Below are 25,686 nucleotides of genomic sequence, written 5' to 3' on the forward strand. Positions count from 1 at the left end.
AAAATAAGCGCAACTAGTATAGTAAGAAAGAAAGGAACGACGACTACAGTTCCAGAGTCTCAGTCCATAGGAAGTGGAATACCTTGTCGTCCTAAAAGACGCGTAACGAAAGGAAACGGAAAGGGAGAGAAAAAGATAGGAAACGATGATGGTAGCTGGAGGGGAGGAAAGAGAGAAGAAGGGTGAGAGTCAAAAGACGAAGCGAGTCGAGGCGAAACGAGTCGAGTCGAGTCGGAGCGGACAAACTAACGACTATCAACGTGAAAAGAATAACAGGGAAGGGAGAAAGCGGACAACGGAATACTCGAAAAAAATAATCGTGTATATACGAGTGTAAACCAGGCTTTACGACACCGATTACATTATTTCGATAAAGAACAACCAGTTTTTTACTGCGTTCGACGCGGTGCAAGCATGATCCTTCGGCTACGTTCGATCTGGTTAGTTGTGCATAAACGATCGTACGATCGCGCGACTGGAAGGTTCAGTGCAGAAACGAGAGCGATCATTTCGCAAGAGTGAACCGCGCAAGGACGTTATCAATTCGTTGAACATTTATACTGGGACATTCCTTCTGCGTATCGTTCGACGATGGTGATCAATTCTGAGAATAGTTACCCGGAGCTGGCAATATAATGGCGATGGAATCGCGTTAGAAAGGTGAAAGCCCTGTATCTAAGGAGCGAAGACGGAAGATAAATCCTGGCGTAGATTTAAATACGCTCTGCACCCCTCTTGTTTAAAAAACGATTTCCTCGAAGAGTTTCTTCAAAAAGAAACCCACTATGAGAATGTCTTTCGAGCTGGACAAATAAACTCGAAATCGAAAGTCTAATTATTATTATTATATACATATATGTATGTATATATGGACGAGAGGAAGGAAATTGAAATGTGCCAGGAAATTTAGTCGAAGCTAAAAGCGAAAAACAAGGATGCTTACGTTCATCGCTCGTTCAATGCTTTTGCTATTCTCATTGCTGCTTATTAGCATCGTGTCATCGGCCCCAACCTACGAGCATGTTGCGCTCCAAACCACCGCCGACCAGTGCGACTGGATCGGAAGGTTAGTATTCTTTGTTTCATCGGTATCAGCATTTTTAATCGACGTAGCTTTTAAAAATACTTTTCTGCTTTTTTTTATTTCACGGCTCTTCTTTCGTGCCGTCGTCAGTTTCGACGTAAATAGGGTACGTTCAACAAGCGACAATTCAACCGTAACTTTATCCAGCGATTTACGAGGACGATATCTCGTATTTCTTTCTCTTTCCCCCTTTCGATCCGTGGTATCTGTAACGCAGTTTGATAACGGGGAACGAAAATGTGTACCATTATTAAACGCGAAACCAGTCGCGCGACTTAACGTAAAACCGGTTCTCCTTCGTCCAGTCGGTCTACAAGCAAAACGGAGAAGGAACGCGCCGAGCTAGCATTCGATTTATCATCTCTTTCCTTTCTAAGAAGGAACGACAACCGGGGTATGCATACGTGTATATGTGAGTGAAATGAAACGGGAGAATGGTTACGTGGCGAACCGCGACCGCGGTAGCAACAACATTAACAACTGTCATTGTCAAAAAACATATATCAATCTTATATGCACGAAGATTCTAAAAATTATTTCTGTTAAACTTTGTATCAAAGGGTTAATGAATAAATAAATATTCTTTATTTATATTGCAGCGGGGGCGGTGGCAGAGGAGTTCGACCGGTGTACCTCCGATGTTCAAGAGGCACCGTACTCTGGCGTTATCCAAGGGGAGCTCTAAGGGTAGTTTTATCGCCCCCCGTATCGACCGGATTCATTTCCAAAGTCCGCTACGAATTCATTGGGAAAAAGAACAAGTACGATATCAGGAAGAACAACGTCAGCTCAGTCGACGACGACAACGCCTTTCGGTTATCCGGATTTCGTACGTGCACCAAGGTGTCGGGTTCGATAAGAGTATACTTAGAGACTCATGGAAAACTACGACAGGTGTATTCACCAAGGGACGGCAAGCACAAATCTACGCACAGATGTTTCCGCGCGAAGAAACAACCCGCGGCGCTTTATATAGAGGCAGAGGAGACTGGTATGACCGGTGAACGTCATCAGGATGCAAAGTTGCAATACGATCTAGAATTGCGTTACGTGGACGATCGAGAGGGAAGATCGCAGCTGTTCGGCGAAGAGGAAGAAGAGGATTGCCGACCCTGTTCCATGGACGAATTGGCTAAAGCTTATTGCCAGAGCGATTTGGTAGCCAGAGGTACCGTGAGCGCCGTTCAGAAGCAGCCGAGTTTGGAGGCTGCAGAACTCGTCCTTGGAGTAACCAAGATCTTGCGTCGAATCGAAGAGAACGAGGTACCATGGTTGTCTACCACCTCCTACCTCCACCTCCTTCTTGCTACTTTCACCAGTAACTGAAAAATAACACTAGTACTAGTATTGGTCTAGAATAATGTAACGCGATTGTTATCGTTTGTTGCTGAGTAAAACTGTAAGAGAAAGCACGCGGTAATATGCGATTGGTATAAATTGTTTTTTTGATTTTTCAACAGGGCAGCAACGATGCGGACATAAGCGAATCGTACGACCGAAGGAACGTTCGTGTAAGGGTACCAACCGCCTGTGACGCTCGCCACGGTCAGGGGGAATTTGTGATAATGGCCAAACGGCGACTCGGTGATCTCGTTCTCGTTTGCGCACCGAGGCTCGAGACTTGGGTTAAAGCGGTCCACGAACTGGACACTGCACCCTGTGTTCTTCGAAGTTAGCGAGTTACTCGGCACGCTAGCCAGAAGTTTGCAACCAGATGTTTGTAAATACTTTATATTTTTCTATTTTTTACGATGCGAATTATCGATCTCCGAACTGTGATATTGTTTTGTAGAAATTTTATCGCAACAAATATATCCGTATCTGAAAGTCAATCGACGTCCCGACTCCTCTACGACGTTCCGTTTGACATAAAAGTGAAAATTATTTAGGGATTCGATTAATTATCCAGGCGAGTAGCAGCTTATATGATTTTCTTTTTATATAGTATTCGTACTCGCATATACAAGAATTCCATAAATAAATTTTACTGGTACGCTCGATCGTTCAGTTCAGTTTCATTACACGTTCGTTACAAGCGTTAATTACACGTTGAAAATATGCAACAGATACGCGGTTACATGGACGTAAAACCACAGCGTAAAAACGTAATTTTTAATCGCACAACTTACCGTGTCAAACGAACGATACACACTCGAACAAACTTTTTTCACATGGTATTATATTATTACACGATACAATTTTCGCCAAGAAACAAGGACGATTAGAATAAATGCGCAATTTTACGGCCAACGTCGACTAGATCGATTCACAACAATTATCCCGTACGTCTCTCTGTATCCGTCAGTCGTCAAGAACGACCGTAGGCAGAAAGGATAAACGATCCGCAGCAAACGTTCTAACGGACAACGCGGCGCATGGTCCCAAAATGATCAAAGATCAAAAATACTTAAAAAATATTTAAAAAGCTATCGAGATAGGTGTAGATACACCGTGTATCTGAACATAACGAAAGGAACATCTCGTGGCGAATATCATTAATTCTTCACTGGCGGTACCTACGTTGCGTTCGTAACGATTTAAACAGGACGTTCGATGTTCTTACCTTAACTCTTTAACGAGGAAACGACTACCGCGTAGTCGTATAAGGATAATTAGGACACAACGGCACAACGAGATCGTCCATGTTCGGTAAAACGACAAGCTTTTCAAACTCCCTGAGTAACTTCGCTTCTATCCATTTGGTTACGTAAACGATGTTTACCGTTCTCTCGCCGACCGCCGGTTTTACGGTAAGGGTTACTTTCGGCACCGGCTTGAAACCGTACCATAAACGATCGGACGGTGCCGGCGGAATGTTCACGGACAGAGAACCTTCTATGCTAGAGACGGTAACCATCAATCGGATCTCCGTATTAGAGACACCCTCCATGGCTCTTCGGACGTAGGACAATTCAGTTGCCTGACGATTAAAAAAAAAGAAACAGATATTTATTAATCAGTCACTGGGAACTGAAGTAAAGATTAAACTCACATGTTGAAAGTATTTATTAGCAGCTATTTTGTCAACCATGCTAAGGAACTTTCTCCCAGACGATTGTGTAGCGCTATAAAGAAAATATGAAAATAATTAAATGATACTAATGCTGGTTTCTTTACGATTATACTATATTATTATTGCTTACGTTGTTTCTTTGGCTGTGTTGCACAATCGAGTCGTAGAATCATCCTCGTCCTCTGTTGAGGTTTCCGGGGTATCCTCTAAGTCGCTATCAAAAATCGCTGACCTGACGATCGACTCGTCTTTCTCTGTAGGAACAATAACGTTGCTGTTACTTGGAACCGAACCGGTCCTCGTTAGTTTCATCAGGTTCAATTTCGTTTCGACGGTCATTGTTAAAGATCCTTTGTACATTATATCAAAATCTAGCCAAAGACCTCTCTCGTTGATTATCGGTTTCGTTATGTTACGTATCGTGGGCGCTCCTTGACCTATCGTCACCTCCGAAACTAAAAGGCACTCCATAAAATAGGGTAGTTTTATGCTAGACAGTTTCCGTTGTATCTTATCCTGTATAACGTTTATAGTTTCCGGACACCTGTGTATATCGAACAGCACGCGAGCTATTAAACAATTAAACCAAAGTGTATTGTCGGTAGTGGCGGAGCTGGAGTTCTCCAGCTTGCTCGTGCAACCATTTGCGTCCAGATATTTAGCCATGTAAGCATTGTAACTAAGTTCAGGCACGCTTTTCTCGTGCGAACTGTTAGCGGAAAGGGAACCCTTTGATTCCGCGATGACGTTCCTCTGAGCTGTTAACGATGTGTTCGACGTCGACGACGCGTTCACGTTAAAGGACAACGAATCTTGCTTCTTAACGCGTCGAGACGCGGCTGAAATTAGACGCCTGTACCAATCCTCCTTCTCACGGTCAGCCCTGGCGAAAACAAATATTTTTAATTCGTTTCTCTGCTTGGATTTCTTGTTCAATTTCTTAAAAGTACTTTTCAGTTCTATTCTCTCTCCTTTTTCCGCATCGATACCGCAGTCATTGTCATCGTCGGTCATCTTTGCTTCGTTACCATTTCCTTTGTCTACCTCGTCAAAGTCTTTTCCCTCCTCGTTCACCTGTTGCAGCTCCTCGTCTACTTCATCATCATCGTCGTCTTCATCCGCGTCATCTTCGTCGTTATCGTCGTCATCGTTATCATATTCATCGTCGTAGTCATCGTCATCGTCGTAGTAATCTCTCTCCGCGTCTACTTCATCGTAATCCAAAATGAACTCATCATAATCCGCCTCCTCAGCCTCTTCGTCTTCTTCTTCCTCCTCCTCATCTTCCTCCTCGTCTATATCCAATTTATTCCCTACCATCGTTTCCATTTCCACGTTCTTATCTTCCTTTTCATACCTCTCCTCTCCATTTTTTCCTTTTTCCTTTTCTTTCTTACTTTCCTCTTCCTTCTCATCCAGCTCTTTTTCCTCCCCTTTCCAATTCATTCTGAAACTTTTCTCAACTTTCTTTCTTCTTTTACGTAAGTTCCTCCGTATTCTGTTCAATTCTTTTTGCTGACCCTTTTTGTAACACCTACCCTTTCTTCTTCTCTCCTCCTCTACCATGTACTCCGTTACTCCTTCGTTCTTTAAAAAACATTCCTCGTATTCTACGTAATCATTGTCAATGTCATCGTTATTCGTATCGCAATTGTAATAAGAATCTTCACCTTCATCTTCCACATCTTTCTCCTCGTCCTTCCTTCTACCTTTCGTCGATTCATCACCCTCTCCGTCGATTAAACTTTCCTCTCCCCAATTTCCCACGCGTTTCCTATCAACTTTGTATTTCACCCGCCCTTTCGATGCTCCCTTACGATAATAATCGTTGATCGAATACTCCTCGTTGATCGAACTTTTCAATGTCACGTTACAAATCAGAGCGCCCTTCTTCAGAGTTATGCAAATTGGATACTTTTTACTCCATCTTCTTTTTCTAGCTAATCCATAGGGTACCAGTTCTATCCTTGCCCCAGCCAAGTTGTACACCCTTCTTCTAACGAATTTCAATTTCTGTTTAGGCTCATCCCAGACAGCCTTCTTCGGTATCTTCATCCTCGTTTCCATGATACGCAATATGTTTCCTTCCAATCTAAAAAATACTGATTTTGTACGTGCCACGTGATAATTATTCGGTTCGTAATTATAGGGCAATTCGTTCAACCAGCCTTGGAATCTTTCGATCACAGAATGCTCTTCCGCCGCCGGTATCTCTAGGACAGGTATTATCGTAGGGGAATCGAACTTTTCTTCCGGCATGGTTGTCAATACTCTTTGAAACTCCGTTAACGTACTGCAAAATGTAACCGTCGCGATGATACCCATTATAAATCCAAGTAAATATTCCGGTAAAGGAGCTACGTGATAAATAGAAAAAATGGCAATGAAAATGGCGACAGATTTGTACGTCGTTTGCAAGATCAACTGTTTCATCAAGCGTAAAAATACTGTTTTCAAATCTATTTGTTTTGGAGACGCAGCGAAACGCGTACAGGACTGATGCCGCAGTTTGGCGTAGTCGTCCTCCCTGTTGGAAGATGCTTTTGCCGTTGAAAAATCATTTTCCGGACAGGAAACTATGTCCTCGTTTACGCTTTGAGCAAATTCCGAGGCTTCGACGCCGCTCTCCACCGATTCGTCTTGCAAACTTTTGTCCTTTAAACCAGTCTTTACGTCGGAGAAACCTACGTATCTAACCGGATTACCTCTTTGATGACGACCCATCATCGTAGATGACTCCTCGTTTACCTGTTTACCTTCTTGTTTTTTCTCGCAAGGAGTAACGCTTCCTTGTGTCTCCTCTAGATCGCTCGAACTTTCTGCTTTCGAGTGGCGCCGTTTCTTTTTATCGCTCTTTATCTCGGACAATTTCTCCTCGAACGTTTTCGTTATCCTTCCTTTGAAATCTGATAATACTTTCCATGGATCTAACGAGGGCTGTGTACCCTCCGGTAATACGTTCTCTGTACCGATAGATCGAGTCTCAGAATTATTTTCCGAAACATCCGATTCGTGTACACACCTCTTTTCGATGCGTTTCGACGAGGTTGAGGTTACTTTTGATACATTCGTTTCGCACTCCGGTGTCAGCCTTTTCTCTTCCTCGGAACTTGGATATATCTCCTCCAATTCATCGTCGCTGGCATGATAATGGATCACAGGAACAGAGGTCGTGATAGGTTTACCTTTTCGAAAGAAGAAACAACGAAACACATAAGTATCAATTATTGCGTACTGTCGCGTCACGATTGCATTTTGCATAAATTCGTCAAATATTTATGGCTTTGATTATTTTCTTACCTTTTATCATGGCCAGCGTCACTTTTCTTGGACTCTGTTTAGTATTCATGATTTTGCCGAATCTTTCTTTATTTCGATGATCGATCAATACGTGAACATTATTAAAAATTATAATGCGAAGAATCTCAGCTATCCTGTAGTTTCACACGATCGATGCGTAATTCCGTGTTAAAATTACACGAAATCATCATAACAAATACAACAGACGACAACAGCTGACAACAATAATCAGATGACTCCGTATTTTATCGACGCGTTTATCTTCGAGCCGTCTTTTCATGCGCAATTGATCGTAATCAGCAACTTTTAACGATATCCCACGTCAAATTTCACGTTTCATAATTTGATAAAGACATCTTTAATAAATTTCAAGCATAAAGACCATAGCACGAAATTAAAAAACTATCAAATCAGTGATAACATTGGAAGGTCCTGTTTCTATACGTTTTTACAAATTGGCCTTTCCACGCGACCGCCTTAAACTTTATATATTTTTTTAAATTACAATTTATTTCGGGCACCTGTATAGACAATTGTTTTTTAAATTTTATATCATTCGATTTCATTTCGATTTTTCAAATTTAAATACGTTTACAGGTAGTTTTTAAATAAAGAAACTCAGAACTTCCCTGGTGTACGATCTCCACGCAAGATGGCGGATCGATCGCAATGTGTTCGAGTTTGGAAACTTCTCTTTAAACCGACAATTCGATGTCTATCGCGTTGGAAGTGTTCCCCCTTGACGTTTGACGTTAGGAATAATTATCGAACAAGTTGTAAGGTTTCGCCAGAATAAAAATGGTGTAAGGAAAATTTGTGTGAAAAAAGATGAGCAGGATAGCGAAGATGGCCTGTCCTGGAGGTGGCTTGTACGTCCTCGAGGGCGAAGTCTGCCTCTTAGCGACGGCTATGAAAAGGGGTACTCGTTGGTCTTCCCATTCCCATCAGGTTAGATTAGTTTTTAAATTGTTCATTTCGAAAGAAAACGTGTCGTCATATACCCATCGTAATTTTCACTTAGCCTCATCAATTACCATCGTCAATTATCGTCACGTTTGTGTAAGGTTAACGAACGGATTCATCATTAACAAATCAAACAGGTTGTAGCGAATAGTTTGGCATGGTGATCGGTTCAATTAAATGATCCTTACAAATTTTATTCACGTTTGTATTTACACATGATTATTTTTAAAGGACGACGACCAGGATGCTCTTCTGAAAGGACTCTGCACTCTGAAAGAAGCTTTGAACGAAGCGAAAGATCTATCTTATTTGGAACCAGGAGTGTTTTTAGCTCCGTTTTTAGAGATTATAAGGTCGGAGGAGACAACCGGGCCTGTTACGAGCCTCGCCTTGTCCGCAGTGAATAAAATCATATCCTACGGTCTGATTGGTGCGTAGTATGCCAGAATTTTTGAAGGAAGGTATATTTGAATGATGTATATTAAAATGATCTAACTGCAGATCCTGATCACCCAGCGATAGCGCAATGCGTGGAGGCCGTAGCGGATGCTGTTACGCACGCGAGGTTCGTTGGTACCGATGCCTCCGGAGACGGAGTCGTTCTAATGAGAATACTTCAAGTTTTGAGGGCTCTCATGTTATCCGCGGCTGGAGATTCCCTTTCGAACGAAAGTATCTGCGAGATTATGCTCAGTTGCTTTAGGATATGTTTTGAGACGCGTCTCAGCGGTAAGCAGATTCGACGGGCTTAAATTGTTCCTCGATCGTTTGTCGATTTCGTTCGTTTGGTTGTAGAGTTATTGAGGAGAACTGCCGAGCATTGTTTAAGGGACATGGTGCAGCATCTTTTCACTAGATTGCCACAATTCGCTGACGACACAAGGGTTCTGTTAAACATGAAGGTAGCATGATCATTTGTCTTTTAATCGAGGGCTAGAATGAATGAAATATAAACTGTCTTAATTATATAAAATGAATTTAAGTTTTAAGTTAATCTGAGGACGATAAGATCCTATAGAATTTTATATATATAAATTTATAACGGGTATAACGTTTAGATGTGTTGCTCATTTCTATAGAAAATGAGGACGAACAGTATGGAGAGCGGTCGCAGCAAAAACAGAAGAAACAAGAATCATTTGAAACAAAAGGCAAAATCGAGCTCGGATAATGTAGGTGATAGCGAAAGTCAGCTTCAAAGTCCTGTCGATAGAGTGAGACCGAGTCATTTGGCGACAACACCTGTTACTACCGCAGGAAATATTGTCGACATGCAAGGTGCTTTAGATCATGGGGCTGCAGAGAAAGCGGACGAGGAAAAGAATGTTAACAAAGATAAAAAGGATCCGAACGACGTGGGTGAAATCAGGAAGCAAAAAGACGAGTCGAACGCGAAGATAAAGAGGGAGGATTCGAAGGATATACCGGGGTGTAAGGAAGGTAACGACGATACTGAGAAGGAAAGAGGTAGCTCCGTGGAAAAGGAGCAAGTTTTACAGGAAGAAAATAAGAGTATAGAGAAAGAAGAGGTGGACGAACAGAACGAAACGGAACTGAAGAAAACGGATGTGTCCAAGGAAGAAGGTCAAGGTAGGTATTCGTTGGTTGCGATACCGATACAATTATGGATGAAGAAATATCGTTATCCATAATAATTTCACAGAGGGTCGGTCGGTGGAGGATGAGAAAAGTACAGATTTAATAACATCTCCAGCTGGAAGCGTGGAAGATTTATCAGTAGATGAAAGTACAAATGGTGCGTCTAAGACGTCGAAAACAAAGGATCCGGAACAAGTCGAGGAGTATATAAATGCTCAAGGAGTACGCTTTATGTCGCTCCAACAATTATCCCCCTACGGTGCTCTGTGCGCTCGTGAATTATTTAGGTTCCTGGTGTCTTTGTGCAGTCCTCTCGATAAACAGAATAACGAAGTTATGACGCATCTCGGCTTGAGTTTGTTGCAAGTGGCTCTGGAGATCGCTGCCGATGCCCTTTCGAATTTTCCCTCGTTACTCGCTCTGGTGAAGGACGATCTTTGCAGGAATCTTATTCTGGTAAGGATACGGTGTTCCTGTATTTATTCATTATCTGTAGGCAAAGAAATTGATACAGAGGACGCGCGATAATCGCGATCGTATTTATTAGCTTCTTGGCACAGATCGATTGTCGATCCTTGCAGCGGATCTGCAGGTCTCCTTCCTGCTGTTTGAATCTCAAAGGGAGCATTTAAAATTTCAAATGGAACATTACACAAACAAATTGATGGAAATAGTGAGCTCCGATTCGAACAGGATATCGTACGATCAACGAGAACTAGCGCTCGGTATGAATTCTATCAAGTTGGAAACTACTTCAAATCAGAGCCACGTGATTTTGATCTTATTTTTCTTTAATTTCAGAGGCAATCGTCCGATTATGGAAAATACCTGGCTTACCAGCGGAATTGTACTTGAACTATGATTGCGGTTTATATTCTACCAATTTGTACGAAGAATTAATGAAATTATTATCGAAGGTAGGTTGGTATTTATTTGTAAAATAACGAACAAGTTTAGACTCGATTAAAAAAAAGCAAGTTATTGTACATTGTTGATAGAATGCTTCCGCGTTGATGGGAAATATGCACAATATGCAGTTCATTTCTTTGGACGCGATAATTGCGTTGATCACTGGAATGGAGATCAGATGTAAAGGATACAAGCTATTGTGCAAACCTTCTCGACACAATGCTTCACCGAATCTTCCTTCACGAGAAGAGTTACTTTCTATAAAGGCGAACAAGCGGGTATGCGGATAATTGCAACGTTGCTTCATTTCATTATTGTTCGGTAAAAACAATCGTGTAACAACTTTTTATCGATGTTAGTGGCTGGTACTAGGCACGGAGAAATTCAATGAAAATCCACGGGAAGGGATTGCTAAACTCACAGAGCACGGTCTCTTGGGTGGGAGTCCGGGTAATCCGGATCCAGAGAAAGTAGCGAAATTGTTGAAGGAGAATCCTGGGCTGGATAAGAAAGCAATCGGAGAATACATTAGTAAAAAGGAGAATAAGAACGTCTTAAATTGTTTCGTTCATAGTTTCGATTTGAAAAATACACGAATCGATCAAGCACTCCGGCTTTATTTGGAATCCTTTAGACTCCCCGGGGAAGCGCCGCTTATCTCGTTGTTGCTTGAAAAATTTGCGGAACATTGGCACGTGAGTACGTCTTGCACAAGCGATATACTTACCTAGGCAATCGATTCGGTGAGGACGTCGCAAGAACGAATGAATGAACGAATGAATGATCATTATTTGCAGGATAGCAATGGAAAACCGTTCTCTTCGGCAGATGCCGCGTTCACTTTGGCGTACGCTGTGATCATGTTGAACGTTGATCAACACAATTACAATGTAAAACGGCAAAACAATCCCATGACTGCGGACGAGTTTAAAAGGAATTTAAAAAAGGTGAACGGCGGTGCTGACTTTGACCAAGATATGCTGGACGAAATATATTATTCTATCAAGTAAGGAAGTGAGAGAAAGAGAAAGAGAGAGAGTAAGGAGCGGCATACGTTAACACACGTATCGTTTTCTTTCGCGTTCTCTTGCAAACAATAACAAAATTAGAATTCTTCGTCGAGATTCTATGGTGTACTAATCTATTTTATTAGGGGCGAGGAAATCGTGATGCCTGCCGAACAAACAGGTTTGGTGAAAGACAATTACCTCTGGAAGGTGTTGTTACGCAGAGGCGTCGGCCCTGAAAGTACGTACCTAAGAGTAGGAAATACAGGTGAATTCGTGGACAAGGAATTGGTCGAACAAGCGTGGGCGCCCATCGTGAGCGCCCTTTGCAGAGCGTTCGACAAAGCACCCGATCGATCGTTGCAACGTCGAGTTGCCGAAACATTTCTCCGGTTCGTTACGTTGCGTATAGATTCTGGAAAGAAGAGATAAATGGTAACGTTGTTATTTATTTTCCATTTCAGTTGTGCTTCCATCAGTGCTCATTTCGGTATGAGCAGCGATTTAGACATGCTGGTAGTAAGTCTGTGCAAATTCACGGGTCTCGCGACCGGTGGAGAACCCGACCAAGTGGTGCTACAACTCGGCGGAAGCGGCAAGTGCCAGTTGGCTGCTCGTACTGTGTTCACGATAACACACATGTTCGGGAACGCGATGAGAGCTTCCTGGAAGAACATCATCGATTGCTTGCAGTCGTTGTACAAAGCAAGATTGTTGCCAAAGAATCTGACGGAAGGGGAAGATTTCCTAGATTCCTCTGGAAAGGTGTCGCTTCTTCGAGAACCGGCTACGCCGAAACCAGCTCCGGTTGATCAAGGAATATTGTCCAGTTTGTATTCGTACATAGCTCTGGATACGTCTCGAATGACGCATCCCGCGGAGACGACAGCGAGGAAAAGGGCCATCGAATTTATCAACAATTGTTACCTGCGACAAGTGATCGAGGAGAGCAGGTTCTTGGAAGTGGAGTCCCTTCGGTCGATGGTCGGAGCTTTGGTGTTCGTAAACTGTCACGAGGAAGACGTCTCTGTATTTCTACTGGAATTGCTGTTGGAAGTGACCATTCAGAATCGCGATCGAGTTACATGCATTTGGCCGATCGTTCAAGCTTATCTGGACGGGTTGCTGACCAGCGCAGCGCGAGAGAATCATCCCTATCTTTTGGAAAGAGTAGCCGTTGGAATGCTGAGGCTAGCGATTCGATTGTTGCGAGGAGAGGAATGCGCGTGGACCGTTCTGCCGTCTCTGTTACCGTTAACTCATCTACCTTCGGTGAGCAGCGCGCCGCTTGCCCGGCAGATCGCTTACGGTCTGTTCGAGCTGCTTAAAACTGGCGCGGCGAATATCCACAGCACGGAAGATTGGCGGGTGGTGTTCAATCTGTTGGAGTGCGCTGGCGCTGGAGCGTTATCGCCGAAACAATCCAACACGGTGTTGGACGAAGCGAGCAGCTGTAGAACGTCGGTGTTGGATCCGAGACCGATCAGCCCGGTGCCTGAGTGGGTTCTGGTGTCTCCAACAGGGACAGAAGCGCCGTTGCCCGTCGCTGCCGACACGATAGTGCTCGACCGGGATCTGCAGCCTCACGATCCTCACGCTCTGATCAAATGCTGCGAGAGCCTTATGTTCCTGGTCCGCGACGTAGCCCATGTAACGCCCTTTAACTTCGAACTGTGCATTCGTTGCGTGAGAACGTTCGCCGAGGCGGTCCTCCAGTGTTCCGGTAAAAGGACCAAGATGCACGGTGGGAGCGAGGAGCCGGCTGGCTATCAACATACCCCTATTCAATTATTGGACCTGATGTACACGCTGCACACGAGAACCGGCCAGGTGTTTCGCTGGTGGGCCGAAGAGGGTAACACGATGGAGGGAGTATCGCTTTGGTCGCAAGCGTGGAGACCTTTGTTGCAGGGTATCGCGAGATTGTGCTGCGACACCCGCAAACAGGTTCGTACGGCAGCGATCACCTATCTTCAGAGCACTCTGCTTGCTCACGATCTAGCTCAATTATCCGCGGTCGAATGGTCCCAGTGCTTGGAACAGGTGTTGTTCCCTTTGCTGGCACAGTTGCTGGGACCGATCGCCTCCAACGATCCCATCGGCGTCGAAGAGACCAGAGTCAGGGCGGCGATGTTGTTGTCCAAGGTGTTCCTTCACCATCTGAATCCTCTGTTGACCCTTCCAGGCTTTCTACCATTGTGGTTGACGGTGTTGGACTTGCTCCGCGCCTACATGCACGCGGACAATAGCGAGCTCCTTTACGAAGCCATACCAGAGTCGTTGAAAAATATGTTACTGGTGATGTCCTCGGCCAACGTGCTGGCTCCAAATTCGAATCTCTGGGCGCCGACCTGGAGAACCATCGACGGCTTCTTGCCAAACTTGAAAGCGGAACTGTTCCCGGAACCGGCACCCACGTCACCGCCGCCTCCACCACCTCCTCCACCACCCTCGGAGCCTTCGCAGCCCTCGCAACCTACACAGACTCAAGAGAACACTGCGCAGGTGATCAGTTTGGTCGAACAACAGCAACCATCCTTCTCTGGATCGATAGCGCCTCAGCCGGAAAAGAACGGATCGCTCGATCCAAGTAGGATCGCAGCGTTGCCTGGTCAAGAGTCGGATGCGAAATCGATCGTGTCTTTAAAAGAAGCTGCCAGACCTGATACTCTACCGATTTCGATACCTCTAACGCGTCTACCGTTCGACAATAACGGCAAAGAATCGCAACAGGTGATCACGTTGGTCGCTCAACAACCACCGATCGTATCGAGTCCGGTTGCAGTGCAACCGGTCGTGCTCGCGACATCTCCAATCGACGCGTCCAGGAATGTAAACGATTGGTCCAGTACCGACTCTGGAGTACAACGACCGTCGCGAATACCGATGGAATCGGATCCCGAAGCTACCTTGCCAAAGATTAGTCAAAGTAACGAGCCAGAAATGATGATCGCGGCAAGTAAATACGAAGAAGAAAGGCAGCAGCATCAGCAGGTTTCGTTAGAATCGCAATCTATACCGTTATTACCACAAAAGCAACAATTCCAAAACGCTGGAGTAGCTAATTTTTCCCTTCGAACAAACTCGTCTGAGGTAAATGATTGTTTTGCAGATGATCAAAAGCGTAAATCGGCAATAATCTATTGTTACATCTTCTTTACAGACGACGAACTTGGATTCCGCGGCAGCTATGTTTAATTCTGCAGCGTATTTCAGCGAAGATCCAGCGGCTGATCGATTGTTCGCCGTCACTAACCCTTGACCACTGTACATTCGCTATGTATATTGTATCATTTCCACGGAAGAGAAATTTTCGAGCGTACTTTTAACGAAAGAATAATCGATAGATAGAATCTTGTCTTGTACATTTGGCATTGCGATATATTAATAACAGTAGTATATCACAATGAATATTTAATATTACTTATTATATATACACACATGCTCACGCACCCTCTTTCCTTTGCTTCATACATTCGACAAGAGAGAGAGAGAGAAAGAGAGACATACATGTAAATGTTATATACATTATACACACACCTATATATACATATACATACCCACATGTAGACACGATTGTACATACAAATAATTTTTTTTTTTTTTCAAGGTACACACTATGCACGCATGATTCCGTGGAACGCGAGTGACTCTCGAGCTTTAAATGTACACATTCTTCTACCTGTACATTTGTTAAGTGGTAAACAGCGGTAAGAGGCAGACAAACAAAATAAATTGTCCGTGCTACCTATAGTTTAATTTACAGTTTCTTCTGGTTTCTTACTGAACGCGGATCACGCGAACGTGACGCAAGTTGTACGCACACAACGGCCACAAATTGCGTTTCGAACACGAGGCGGCTATAATTAGTTGACAGATAGAAGACGCGATTTAGATGCGTTTCGCTATCCGTCATTCGGCAACTTTTCTTCCTCCGCGCCTCTCTTTCTCTTCCGTTCTATTTATCTATCCGCTCGGCTTATGTATAAGAAATCGATCGGGAAAGAAAAATAGAAGTCGGCTTTATTGGTCTTTTCGACAATAGTAACCGAGAGTTTTACATTTTTGGCATAGGTGCTGTGGATGAACTTTGCTCTGGTCGGACACGTCCAATCCGTCCGGTTTCTCCAGCGGCCTCTGAAAGCACGCGAAACGTTAGAAGATTCACGTTCGTCTCCGCTGAATCGCAATCGCGAGGCGGCGGAAAATAGTTTTAACGTAGCTGCCAGAGGTACTCGTGTTTTGAAACTTTTGCTCCCCTACTAAAAATAATGCGCTGCCACGAGGAAGATTGTTATCGCTATGGCAACACACGCTCGCCGGAATATCGTACCTGTTTATGAGGGAAGACGTTTACGTGACACTTGATACATTCTTGGCCCATATTGGCCCAGCTGTTGCCCGACATCCATTTGCGTTTACACTTTGGGCATTTGTACTCTCCGAAGCAACGTTTCTTCCCCTGGTACGGCGTCAGACCCTCGCCCTTCGGCCGTCCCTACAATGGAAAGACCGAGACACGTTTCACGCTAACGTCAAAGAGTTGGCATAATAAGAGGCGACACTCTGAGAGAGAGACTACTTGTAGAGAGAGACAAAGTGATACAACCCATTTATAGGTCCGGTAATCTTTGTTTTCAGCTGTGAACAGTCGTGAATTGTTTGTATTCTGGATTTACGTATTTCAGTTCAGGAGAGTCCATAACTACGAAAAGACCAGTTTTCGTTCTTTTCTGCGCATCTTCGCCCTGATTGGCGATACCCCCACTCCTATAACCTATACGCTTGCGCATTGCGTCGCTAAGGCGCCTCCACGCGGTGCATCTACACGAAAGTGCATCATTTGGAGTCTATAACGGGTAACCACAGGATATTCACGTGTATTATTCTGTATTCTCGTGAAAGAACGGAACTAGTTACCTTTTTAGATGATAATTCGCGATTATCGGAAATTTTAATTACTTGTAACTTCTAAGTGTATCGACCGATACTCATAACTTATTTGAATCAACGAAAGACATATTTTAAATTTTCGTTATAGGCTCGCATAAAGAAGTTGAAAAATTGCTTTTTACTATTTCTTTCCTGATTTCGGCAAATTTTAATTTTTAAAATCTTAGTAAATTAATTTGTATAGCTTTTCGAGAAACCTGAAGTCATTTGGTCCAATTTTAAACTTATATACGTTTTATATAAGTACATAAGAACGAATAATTTAGATAAATGAGAATAGATATTTTTGATCTATTATGCTTGTTCTTTAGCAATTGTAGGTCCATCTCATCAGGGAGACATTTCATCATTCGGCTTTCATGCCAACATCGATATCTGCAGGTACACCGAGGAAGCGTAAGCTCGAAAATAGAATTTCTTATTTAGAACGCGAAAATTTCGAATTAAAAGCGGAAGTGCTAGAACTTAGAAATAACCAGTCTAGTTTAAGTACATCTCAGCGTTTATGTAAAAAATGTCAATACTTCGATTAACAATGTACAGAAAAATTGATGACGCAAAAAGGTTTCTAGTTATTAAAGATTGTCATGGAGAGAACCCATTTAAAGGGACAGCGAATCGTCGACATCAAAGGTGCCATCGGGAGTGTCGCCTCTTGTTATACCTCCTCTTTGCTAACGTTCTAATTAACGCGCGTTAGTCATCCGCGTATTTTAAGAAGCGACGCGGCACGTCGCGTGGACGCAGGCTGCATGGTTCGACCCACCGGCTGCACTCTCGACAAGAAGAATGAATTCGCGTTGAATCGACCACAGTGGAATCTCGTTGGTTAGCAAGGATAGAGAGATAAAGAAATAAACATCGAGTATCGCTCCATTCGAGCGCGCACCTGTGGACAATCTTTGATGTAGTGACCTTTGTTGAAGCAGAGGTGGCAAAGATAACTGGGCGGAGGTCTTTTCGTCGGCTTCCTGTCCAACAGGCTGAGATCCGTGAAACGATCCGCAAGATCGTCGCCGATGTTCTCCGTGAAACTACTCGCTATCCCGGCGGAGGAGCCGAGCGTTTGAACCCGTTGCAAATAGCTGTGCGACCTGGTTGCTGGAAATCCGTTCCAGATACCCGGCAGCAGTTTGCTCTGAAGCGAGAAGAACCAGGCGTACGAATCGTTTGAAGATGAACAGTGAATGGAAATGGAAACGCGCGATGCCGCGGACGTTTCCGTGCCTCTACCTGATCCGGCGACGGGACATTGTGATCGGCGATCGCGAGATAGATCCAATTGAGCAAATGCGGCGAGTAGTGGGTCCGTTGGACAGACTTCTGTCCCGGATTAGCGACGAGGTTGTTAACCGATCTAAGACCGAGCTGGATCGGTTCTTGAAGCTGGTGCAGCTGCTGAATCGTCGGCTTCGGATGGCAAGTGGCCATACCTGAGCCCTGGGCCCACCTAATTAACCCTTGCTCCACCCGATCCTCGATCACTTCCTACGTCGTGCGCGCGATCTATCCCGGTCCTTACGGACATTTTTGGCTACCGAGGGTATTCGCATTTATCGTTGCGCCGACCGAATATCTCTGTCGGAATCGCGGAAAACTTTAGCGCGCACTCGATACCACTAAGTTGATACACCTCGCGTTCTTCTTCAAGGGTAACTTAACATTTTCACATGTCGTTCGAAGGAAACACACTGCTGCGTACGAATTGCCCGCAACTCCCACGTCCTACGTTTATTCGCGGAACGGCAAGATAAGCAGCGCTTCTTCTCGAACCAATTTCTTCGACTCGTTTCGCCTTCTTTCGAGCGTTTGCTCGTTTTCCTCTCGAGGCTGTTACAGTGTGTCAGAGTGGGGACGGTGGTCGCGCTTCTTCCGAACATTCGACAATGTTTCCCGACGCGTGAATACGTAAAAACGCGTTCCGACGAATCTGACCGCCGCTCGAAGACCCCCGCCATGTGGTGCGGCTATTTCAGTTCTTGCTATCTACCGTCTAGCTCGCCACGAGACACCGAGTATGCCGTATACGCTTTTCATAACGCCTTCGAGTCTTCGCCCGGATATTCTTCACGAAATCGGTCGAGAGAGGGACGAATTCCTTCGGCTTGTTTATCGGCTCTAGGAGGAGGAAAGTTTCGGATGCCTCGCAAGTTTCGGCGTTTGCGATTAGCATACCTCGATCGTGTCTTCTCGCCTTCGATTTCACGCTCGAGCCAGACGAGCTTCGAAAACTTGGCATCCAGCCTCTCGACCTTTCGACCTTTCGAATCTGCGATAGAATTCGCGGTTTCACGGTAGCGACCCGTTTTAGCAAGATGCGAACAGGTTGTAAGTCAACCACCGATGGATTAAGGAGATCTGAAAGGAGGATCTAGAATACAGCGATTTTTCTCCGCTGAGCATTTGAATTAATTCTTATTTCAAACCATTTCCCTTGCATTCTTAAGCGTCGAATCTTTTGCGCACCCCCTAAACTCAGCTGACCAGCATTACACGGCCACCAATACCCCCCACCCCATTGTTTTCCTAAAAAAGCCGCGAAAATGCGTGATAAAAACCATTTTCAGAATCTTCGAGGAGTACAACGCGTCGCATATTAATATTAAAAAGAAGGAAATTTATCAGATTAAGATGTCATTCAGTGACGAAGATATGGAAAATGAAAGAAGCGATGAAGAAAGTTATAATGACCTGTATGGAGTTCGAAATGGGTCAGTTTTTGTGATAGACGCGACGCCCCCGATGTTTGAAAATGATCCGCACGAAGGAATTTCTTATTTTCTACAATGCATTAGAGTATGGGAATCATTTAATCTATATTATTTTGTAATTATAAGTTTCTGATATTTATTGCATTCTATATTACATGTATTTTATAATTTAATGTTTAATTTAGCAATATAAAGAAATCCTCAAGCAAAAGCTGTTATGGAATAGACAAGATTGGATGGGTTTGGTCCTATTTGGGACAGAAAAAGGGGATACAGATTCAGGAATGGAACATATTTTAACCTTACAGAAATTCCATCCTGTATCAGTGAAAGATATAAAACAAATAATGGAAATAGGTAACTAGTTTTGTTATTACAAATAATGAAACAATAAAATAATTTTGAAATACTTTGTTTAGATGAAGGAGGCAAGTGGCGATATTACCAAAGTATTGCTTCTACTACAGCATATCCATTATATGATGCTCTTTGGCAAGCAGCAAGAGTATTTACTTCTGTCTGTGTCACTATGCCACTTAGAAAAGTACTTTTATTTACTTGCCAGGATAATCCACCAATGACAGATAACAATGAAAAACATAGAATAAGAGTAAAAATACCAGATTACAATGACGCAAACCTTCAATTATTTGTTGTTGGTTTGGGTGAAAATTGGAATCATGATTTGTTTTTCAAAGATTTAGAAATGATATCCAAAAATATAGATCCTGATGATTATGAAAGAATGTCTTTAAAAGATGTATTACAGCAAATAAAATTACCATCTAGAAATATGGCAAAACTGCCTTTGAGATTTGGAGATAATGTGAATATAAATGTATCCCTCTACAACTTTTGTGTGTAAGACAGAGTTTCATTCAAATTCATTCTGCTCATATAAACTATGTTAAAGAAAAAAAATGGTTTTAGTAAAACAACATATCTAAGGAAGAAGAACATAAGTAAAGAAACAGCTATTCCATTAAATACATGTTCATATTTACAAATAGCCAGTGATGGGGTATGTATTTTACTGTAATTTATCATTTTATCTTACAATCTCTAATAATTTTTCTAATCTTATCTTTAATGTTGTAGATAGAATCTGAAGATGAAGAAAATGCAGTACAGCCATCTCACGTTTTAGAAATGGATGTTCAGAAATATCAAACATATGGTGGTAAAAACATACGTTTCACATTACCAGAAGAACCGTCTTTATGTAGAATGCAACAACCAGGCATTGATTTAATTTGTCTGAAACCCATTTCTTATCATCCATTGTACCATTTTGGACCTCCATATTTAGTTATACCTACCAAAAGTAGCAATAAAGGTACCAGTAGTTGCAACTTCGATGAATTATAAATGTTAGCAGCTAAATAATATTACATAAATTTGAATTTTTGTTTCAGATCAAAAACTATTATTTGCGGCGTTACTTCATAAATGCGATGCCAAAGATTTAATGATAATATGTGCGGTAACGATACGAAGACGTTCTTCGCCACTTTTATATGCTATGATACCACAAATACAAAAAGGGTTTTTTTTTATACAATATACCATTTAAAGGTATAAGTTATTTTAGTATATAAATTTGATCTATACATAAAACGCAAGAAACAAATAGTCCCTTATTTTTTTCAGAAAACGTTCGAGAAATCAGTCAACATTTGTCAGAATACATATACGATGACAATAACAATCTACCTCCAACTGACGCAAATGGAATTGAAGTACTTGAAAAAATGATAAATGAATTAAGTATTGAGTATAATTCAAATCTTTTTTCAAATCCTAAACTTCAAGCTCAACTTCAGACTGTAGAAACATTAGCCTTACAGTTAGAAAACAGTGATCCAATAATTGATACTACACGTACGTTGTATTTAAAAGATAATAATACTTATTTTTTCAATTAATAGAAACTTGGTAGCTGTAACATAAAAAAAGTAGCGTGCAGTTAAAATTTCATTTCAGTTCCAAAAACTGAGGAGATGCGTGAACGGGTGAAGGACTTGTTGGTTGAATATGATAAAATATTTAATGAAAACACAGATCATCCGACAACAGGATCATCCAGCAAAAGAAATAGAAGTGCTGATGTAACAGTAGAAAGTACTATGTTAGAAGATTCAGAAAAAGTACACAAACTTGTAGAGACTGGACAGGTACAATTAAACATCATTTGAAATATTAGTAATTAAAATTTATTAATTTCATTTACTTATACAGATAGAAAAATTCACTGTACTGCAGTTAAAAAGTGCGTTACGAAAGCTGTATTTGAAAACGTCTGGTAGGAAAGACGAATTAATACATAGAATCACGCAATATTATAGACGCCGTCCTCCGTATTATTAATTGTTGTCTAGTGTGTAAGAGAAGATATTTTAATATAATATTTTTGTACAATTTATAATAAAAGATGTATTTTCATTAACTAATGACGGTGTTTAGAGAGACAGAAAGAGAGAGAAAGAAAGAAAGTGTGAAAGAAAGAGTGAAAGAAAGAACGAAAGAAAGAAATGCCTATGTATGAATTACGGTTTCAGAAAAGCCTTCTAGTAATAGGGTAGCAGAATGTGTAAGGAGATTGCAGGAATATCTGCGCAGAATGGCTGCGCAGTAGATACGTAAGACAGTGGTGGGGGAACCTACGTCTCTGTGGCCTGGTAGTAGGGGAGCAGACCGTGGAAGGAGGTGCACGTTTCTTCGTCAAGTGTGACAGGTTACAAAGTAAGTAATTATTTATTATTAATTACACAATTATTGCTACTGACAGTGAGAATCGGGCTTTTACAATCGACGATTTTTATAGATGTAACATTGTTTTGTATTAATATACGCGTAAATCGTGTATCTACGCATTAGAAACTTTCACTAATTTCTCAAGTTTGTGAACTATTTTGAACATATCACTTTCTGAACTTGTATAATTGTATTAGCAGAAACAAAATTTGCACGAATTTTTAATACCAATTTGATAAAAATTGACTTTATCGTTAATGCGTAGTTACTCCTATTTCAACATTATTCGTAACTAGTATTCATAACATTTTCGCGCCTTCCTTGTCATGAAAGATCTATTTTACATTGTCAAGAGTCATCCATTTGCTGAAATTATTCTCGTGATAGTAGGATATTAGGAAAGTCAAGAAGGTCGATTGAACTATTCATTTTGTGCCACTAACTCTGGTTATATTTTCTTGGTTATAAGTGGTCAAGATGGCCGACACGCATGACGCGCAAAAGTGGCGGGAAATAAAGTGCGCATGCGCGAGAGGGACAGGAAGCACGATGAGGGAACACGGCTTGGCGTTCAGCAATGGCTTCTAGTACCAGGACAACGAGAGGACTAAGGAGGTTTGCTGCTGCGTCGTCTACAAATTAAAAGGTAAGTGGTAATAATTATACATTTACCGCTGTTCAGAATTGAATTTTTATGATTGATTTTTGAAGAATGATATTTGATACCTAATTTTAATTAAAATCGAATAATTTTAATAATAATAATAAGATGGAAAATCGAACAATGGCAGTTCAGGAAAAATAAAGCTGCTGGTTTTAATCGAGCCAATCGATTATTTGGCTTGAATCGTTTTGATCGTTTTATTTATTCGTCTCTCGTCTGGATACACAGTAGTTTCGGTATAGAATTTTAATTACAATATTCGATATTATTTTATAAAAGTAAATACAATTGTATATCGTTAACAATAATAATAATGCGCATAAATCGGTAACACACGCTCCGACATTGGCTAAAGCATTCACGTTCATCGTAGGAATAATTACAGATGTACGCTCACTTACGCTTAACGCTTAATGTTTAACGCTTAACGCTTAGTCGTTCTTTCAATTACTTACAAAGGAATTCGATCTTGAACGTTTCGCGGCTTATGTACAAGAGAAAGGTAGAACTCGAAATATCTAAGGGGTTAGCGAAACGATTCGCGATCGCGCGAGCCACGTGCGAGCTTCGCGAACAGGAGATTTCCTCGATCGACGAGTTTTCCGTTTTACGATCATCTTTTCCCTTAACCCTCGATCGATCGATCTCCTTCGTCATCGTAATCGTACTTTATCGTCATCGTTCAATCTTTTTCCTTCGAACTCGAAACGTTTCGAAATTACAGAATAAATTTCGATCGGTATCCGATTCGACGCTGTTCTATTTGCGACTTCTGTCTTGTCGTTCGGTCGTTCGCTCGAGGGTCAATCCTGATATCGATCAACGCTATTATATTTATGCATGTATTCATGCGTGTGTGTATGCACCTACATAATCTCGTTAACGATTCTCCTGCGGGAATTTCAGGTAAATGTCGCGATTTTACACGCGGTTTCTTCCATTTTGTTTGTATACGTACAACGATCGACGAGTTTTTTTTTTTTGCGGATGGTTGTCGATGCTTCGAGCACCTCGTATACTGTCCAAAGAGGTTTCTACATTCACACGTGTTTACATTCGTCGATTTGACGCACGATTTTAGCGTCACGGGATGAACGATAGTCGGGAAACAGTTGGGGAAAAAGGTTCGGAAAAACGCAGGAAAAGGGAATGAATCGGTCGAGCCGCGAGAGGAAGATTTCGTTCGTGTTTTGGGGTTGCCTTTCGTTTTTCATCTCGGTTTTATCCTTGATATTCAGAACTAATTGGAATTTAACGAACCAAACTGAATAAAAGGAGGCTTCACCTTCTTTTTTTTCTTTCTCCTTTTCAACATTAATTTCACCTTGTTCTTAGACATTTCCTACCTTCTTCGTATCGGTATCTTACGTGTGTCCCCCTTCCCTTCCCTTCTCTATCCGTTCTCTCTGTCCGTTCCCTCTTCCTGCCTTTGCTCTCTACACTTTCCAGTTCTTTTGCAATCGTCTTATTGTTTTTAACAACTGGGTATTGCTTTACAGTACGAATAAACTGTCATAAGGCACTTTAATCTGCATTGCAAATATATATGTATAGAGAGAGAAAGAGAGAGAAAGAGAGAGAGAGAGAATGAATCGTTAAGTTCGGATTGCGAAATACGAAATACGTAAAGAAAGCATCGAGGTTGATCGATGAGGAACGAAACAAAAGCGATTGAATCGCTTCGGAAAAACAATACCTATAAGCGTCTGGAGAGCGTGTATAAACGTATTTTCTATTCAACATAGGAGAGAAAGCCGCGGAAAACTTCCAATCGTTAAATCGTAGAATGGTTCGTAAATAAAAGAAACTTTAACGTACGGGTATATACAAGTTGTGTTCACGTTTCTACGCGCGGTTCAGTGTCAACGCCTATTTTGAATCGTTCATTATTTCTATGCCTCTTCCTCCTACCGTTTTAACCCGACCGATTTCACCCCTTTCTTTTTTCTTCTCTTCTCCGCTCCGCAATCGTCGTCTGAATCGGTAGATCACGTTTTTCGTTACTTTTGCACGATCGATCTATGCGAATCGATTCGTTTCGAAACGGAGCATCGGAGACGCGAGAACACCGATCCAGATGACGATAATGTCGAGTAGAATTTTTCAATTGAATCACTTATCAAATTTTCTACGTTCCACTGTTCTTTTTCGTTCGATTATTTTAGCACCTCTGCAAAAGTTTCGTTAAAAAGAAAACAGTAGACTTGGTTGCTCTCGGCACTAGGGATGAAATACATCGATTCGATTATTTGATTCGATCATCGATCGTATCGCTTACGCATTATTATCATTATCTTTATAGTTATCATTATTGTTACTATTACTATTACCGTTACCGTTACCATTACTACTATTATTGTCATTGTCGCTATTATTGTGGTTACTGTCGTAATAGTGTTAGTAGTAGTGGTAGTAATAGTAATTAGTAATAGCAGTAGCAGCGATAGCAGCGATAGTATTAGTGGTAGCAGTACCTCTTGCCATCGTCGTTGTCATCATTATTGTTTTTATTGTTATCAGTATTACTGTTTTTTTTATAACTGTGCTTCTTTCCATTTTCTGTACTCAGAGAAATATTTTTTAGAAAAAATTAAGCAACAGCAATTATTAATTGCTAACGAGACCAGCTACGATGACGACGATGATAATTGCAGGTACTGCCTATAATAGCAATAGTCTTAATAGTAGTAATGTTAGGATTAGTGGTATTAATAGTAGTGATGATAATA

At 41.9% G+C, this 25,686-nt stretch overlaps 6 protein-coding genes across 7 annotated transcripts in view; 4 read left to right on the forward strand and 2 right to left on the reverse strand.

Moving 5' to 3' along the window:
• The first annotated feature begins 21 nt into the window (after positions 1-21).
• On the forward strand, positions 22-2,916 carry LOC114875620 (meteorin-like protein). Its single transcript, XM_029186101.2, has 3 exons — positions 22-1,066; positions 1,684-2,347; positions 2,545-2,916. The coding sequence occupies exons 1-3, from the start codon at positions 936-938 to the stop codon at positions 2,758-2,760; spliced, it is 1,011 nt and encodes a 336-aa protein (XP_029041934.2). The 5' UTR covers positions 22-935; the 3' UTR covers positions 2,761-2,916.
• Positions 2,917-2,998: 82 nt separating this feature from the next.
• On the reverse strand, positions 2,999-7,852 carry LOC114875613 (testis-expressed protein 2). Of its 2 annotated transcripts, XM_029186087.2 has the most exons (5): positions 7,398-7,851; positions 7,120-7,282; positions 4,228-6,189; positions 4,077-4,149; positions 2,999-4,004 (listed from the first exon to the last, which is right to left on the reverse strand). In XM_029186087.2, the coding sequence occupies exons 1-5, from the start codon at positions 7,444-7,446 to the stop codon at positions 3,672-3,674; spliced, it is 2,580 nt and encodes an 859-aa protein (XP_029041920.2). In that variant the 5' UTR covers positions 7,447-7,851; the 3' UTR covers positions 2,999-3,671. The 2 variants fall into 2 exon arrangements, with proteins under 2 accessions (XP_029041920.2, XP_029041919.2); XM_029186086.2 differs by having other exon boundaries at positions 4,228-7,282; positions 7,398-7,852.
• A 166-nt stretch (positions 7,853-8,018) lies between these two features.
• Positions 8,019-15,286, forward strand: LOC114875612 (Golgi-specific brefeldin A-resistance guanine nucleotide exchange factor 1). The gene is made up of 14 exons (XM_029186085.2): positions 8,019-8,345; positions 8,592-8,790; positions 8,862-9,089; positions 9,156-9,262; positions 9,440-9,950; positions 10,024-10,415; positions 10,507-10,684; positions 10,761-10,876; positions 10,958-11,146; positions 11,228-11,563; positions 11,666-11,874; positions 12,022-12,267; positions 12,340-14,968; positions 15,039-15,286. The coding sequence occupies exons 1-14, from the start codon at positions 8,226-8,228 to the stop codon at positions 15,135-15,137; spliced, it is 5,559 nt and encodes a 1,852-aa protein (XP_029041918.2). The 5' UTR covers positions 8,019-8,225; the 3' UTR covers positions 15,138-15,286.
• Positions 15,287-15,881: 595 nt separating this feature from the next.
• Positions 15,882-18,737, reverse strand: LOC114875621 (zinc finger CCHC domain-containing protein 24-like). The gene is made up of 4 exons (XM_029186102.2): positions 18,062-18,737; positions 17,718-17,966; positions 16,209-16,373; positions 15,882-16,012 (listed from the first exon to the last, which is right to left on the reverse strand). Exons 1-4 carry the CDS (start codon positions 18,257-18,259, stop codon positions 15,899-15,901), a joined length of 726 nt encoding a protein of 241 aa, XP_029041935.1. The 5' UTR covers positions 18,260-18,737; the 3' UTR covers positions 15,882-15,898.
• Positions 18,738-19,086: 349 nt separating this feature from the next.
• Positions 19,087-21,989, forward strand: LOC114875618 (X-ray repair cross-complementing protein 5-like). Its single transcript, XM_029186099.2, is given in 10 exon segments — positions 19,087-19,624; positions 19,725-19,896; positions 19,959-20,400; positions 20,470-20,560; positions 20,638-20,875; positions 20,955-21,081; positions 21,083-21,114; positions 21,190-21,420; positions 21,523-21,713; positions 21,778-21,989. Coding segments are annotated over 10 exon segments (1,818 nt in total). The 5' UTR covers positions 19,087-19,459; the 3' UTR covers positions 21,907-21,989.
• Positions 21,990-22,230: 241 nt separating this feature from the next.
• The window catches only part of LOC114875584 (cullin-1), a 58,759-nt gene continuing 55,303 nt past the window's right edge, over positions 22,231-25,686 (forward strand). Inside the window, exons 1-2 of the mRNA XM_029186015.2 lie at positions 22,231-22,281; positions 22,763-22,939. The gene's annotated coding sequence lies outside the window, so the exon portion shown is untranslated. The remainder of the gene's footprint in view (positions 22,282-22,762; positions 22,940-25,686) is intronic.

This window comes from Osmia bicornis, chromosome 10 (genome assembly GCF_907164935.1).
Source record: "Osmia bicornis bicornis chromosome 10, iOsmBic2.1, whole genome shotgun sequence".
NCBI lineage: Eukaryota > Metazoa > Arthropoda > Insecta > Hymenoptera > Megachilidae > Osmia > Osmia bicornis.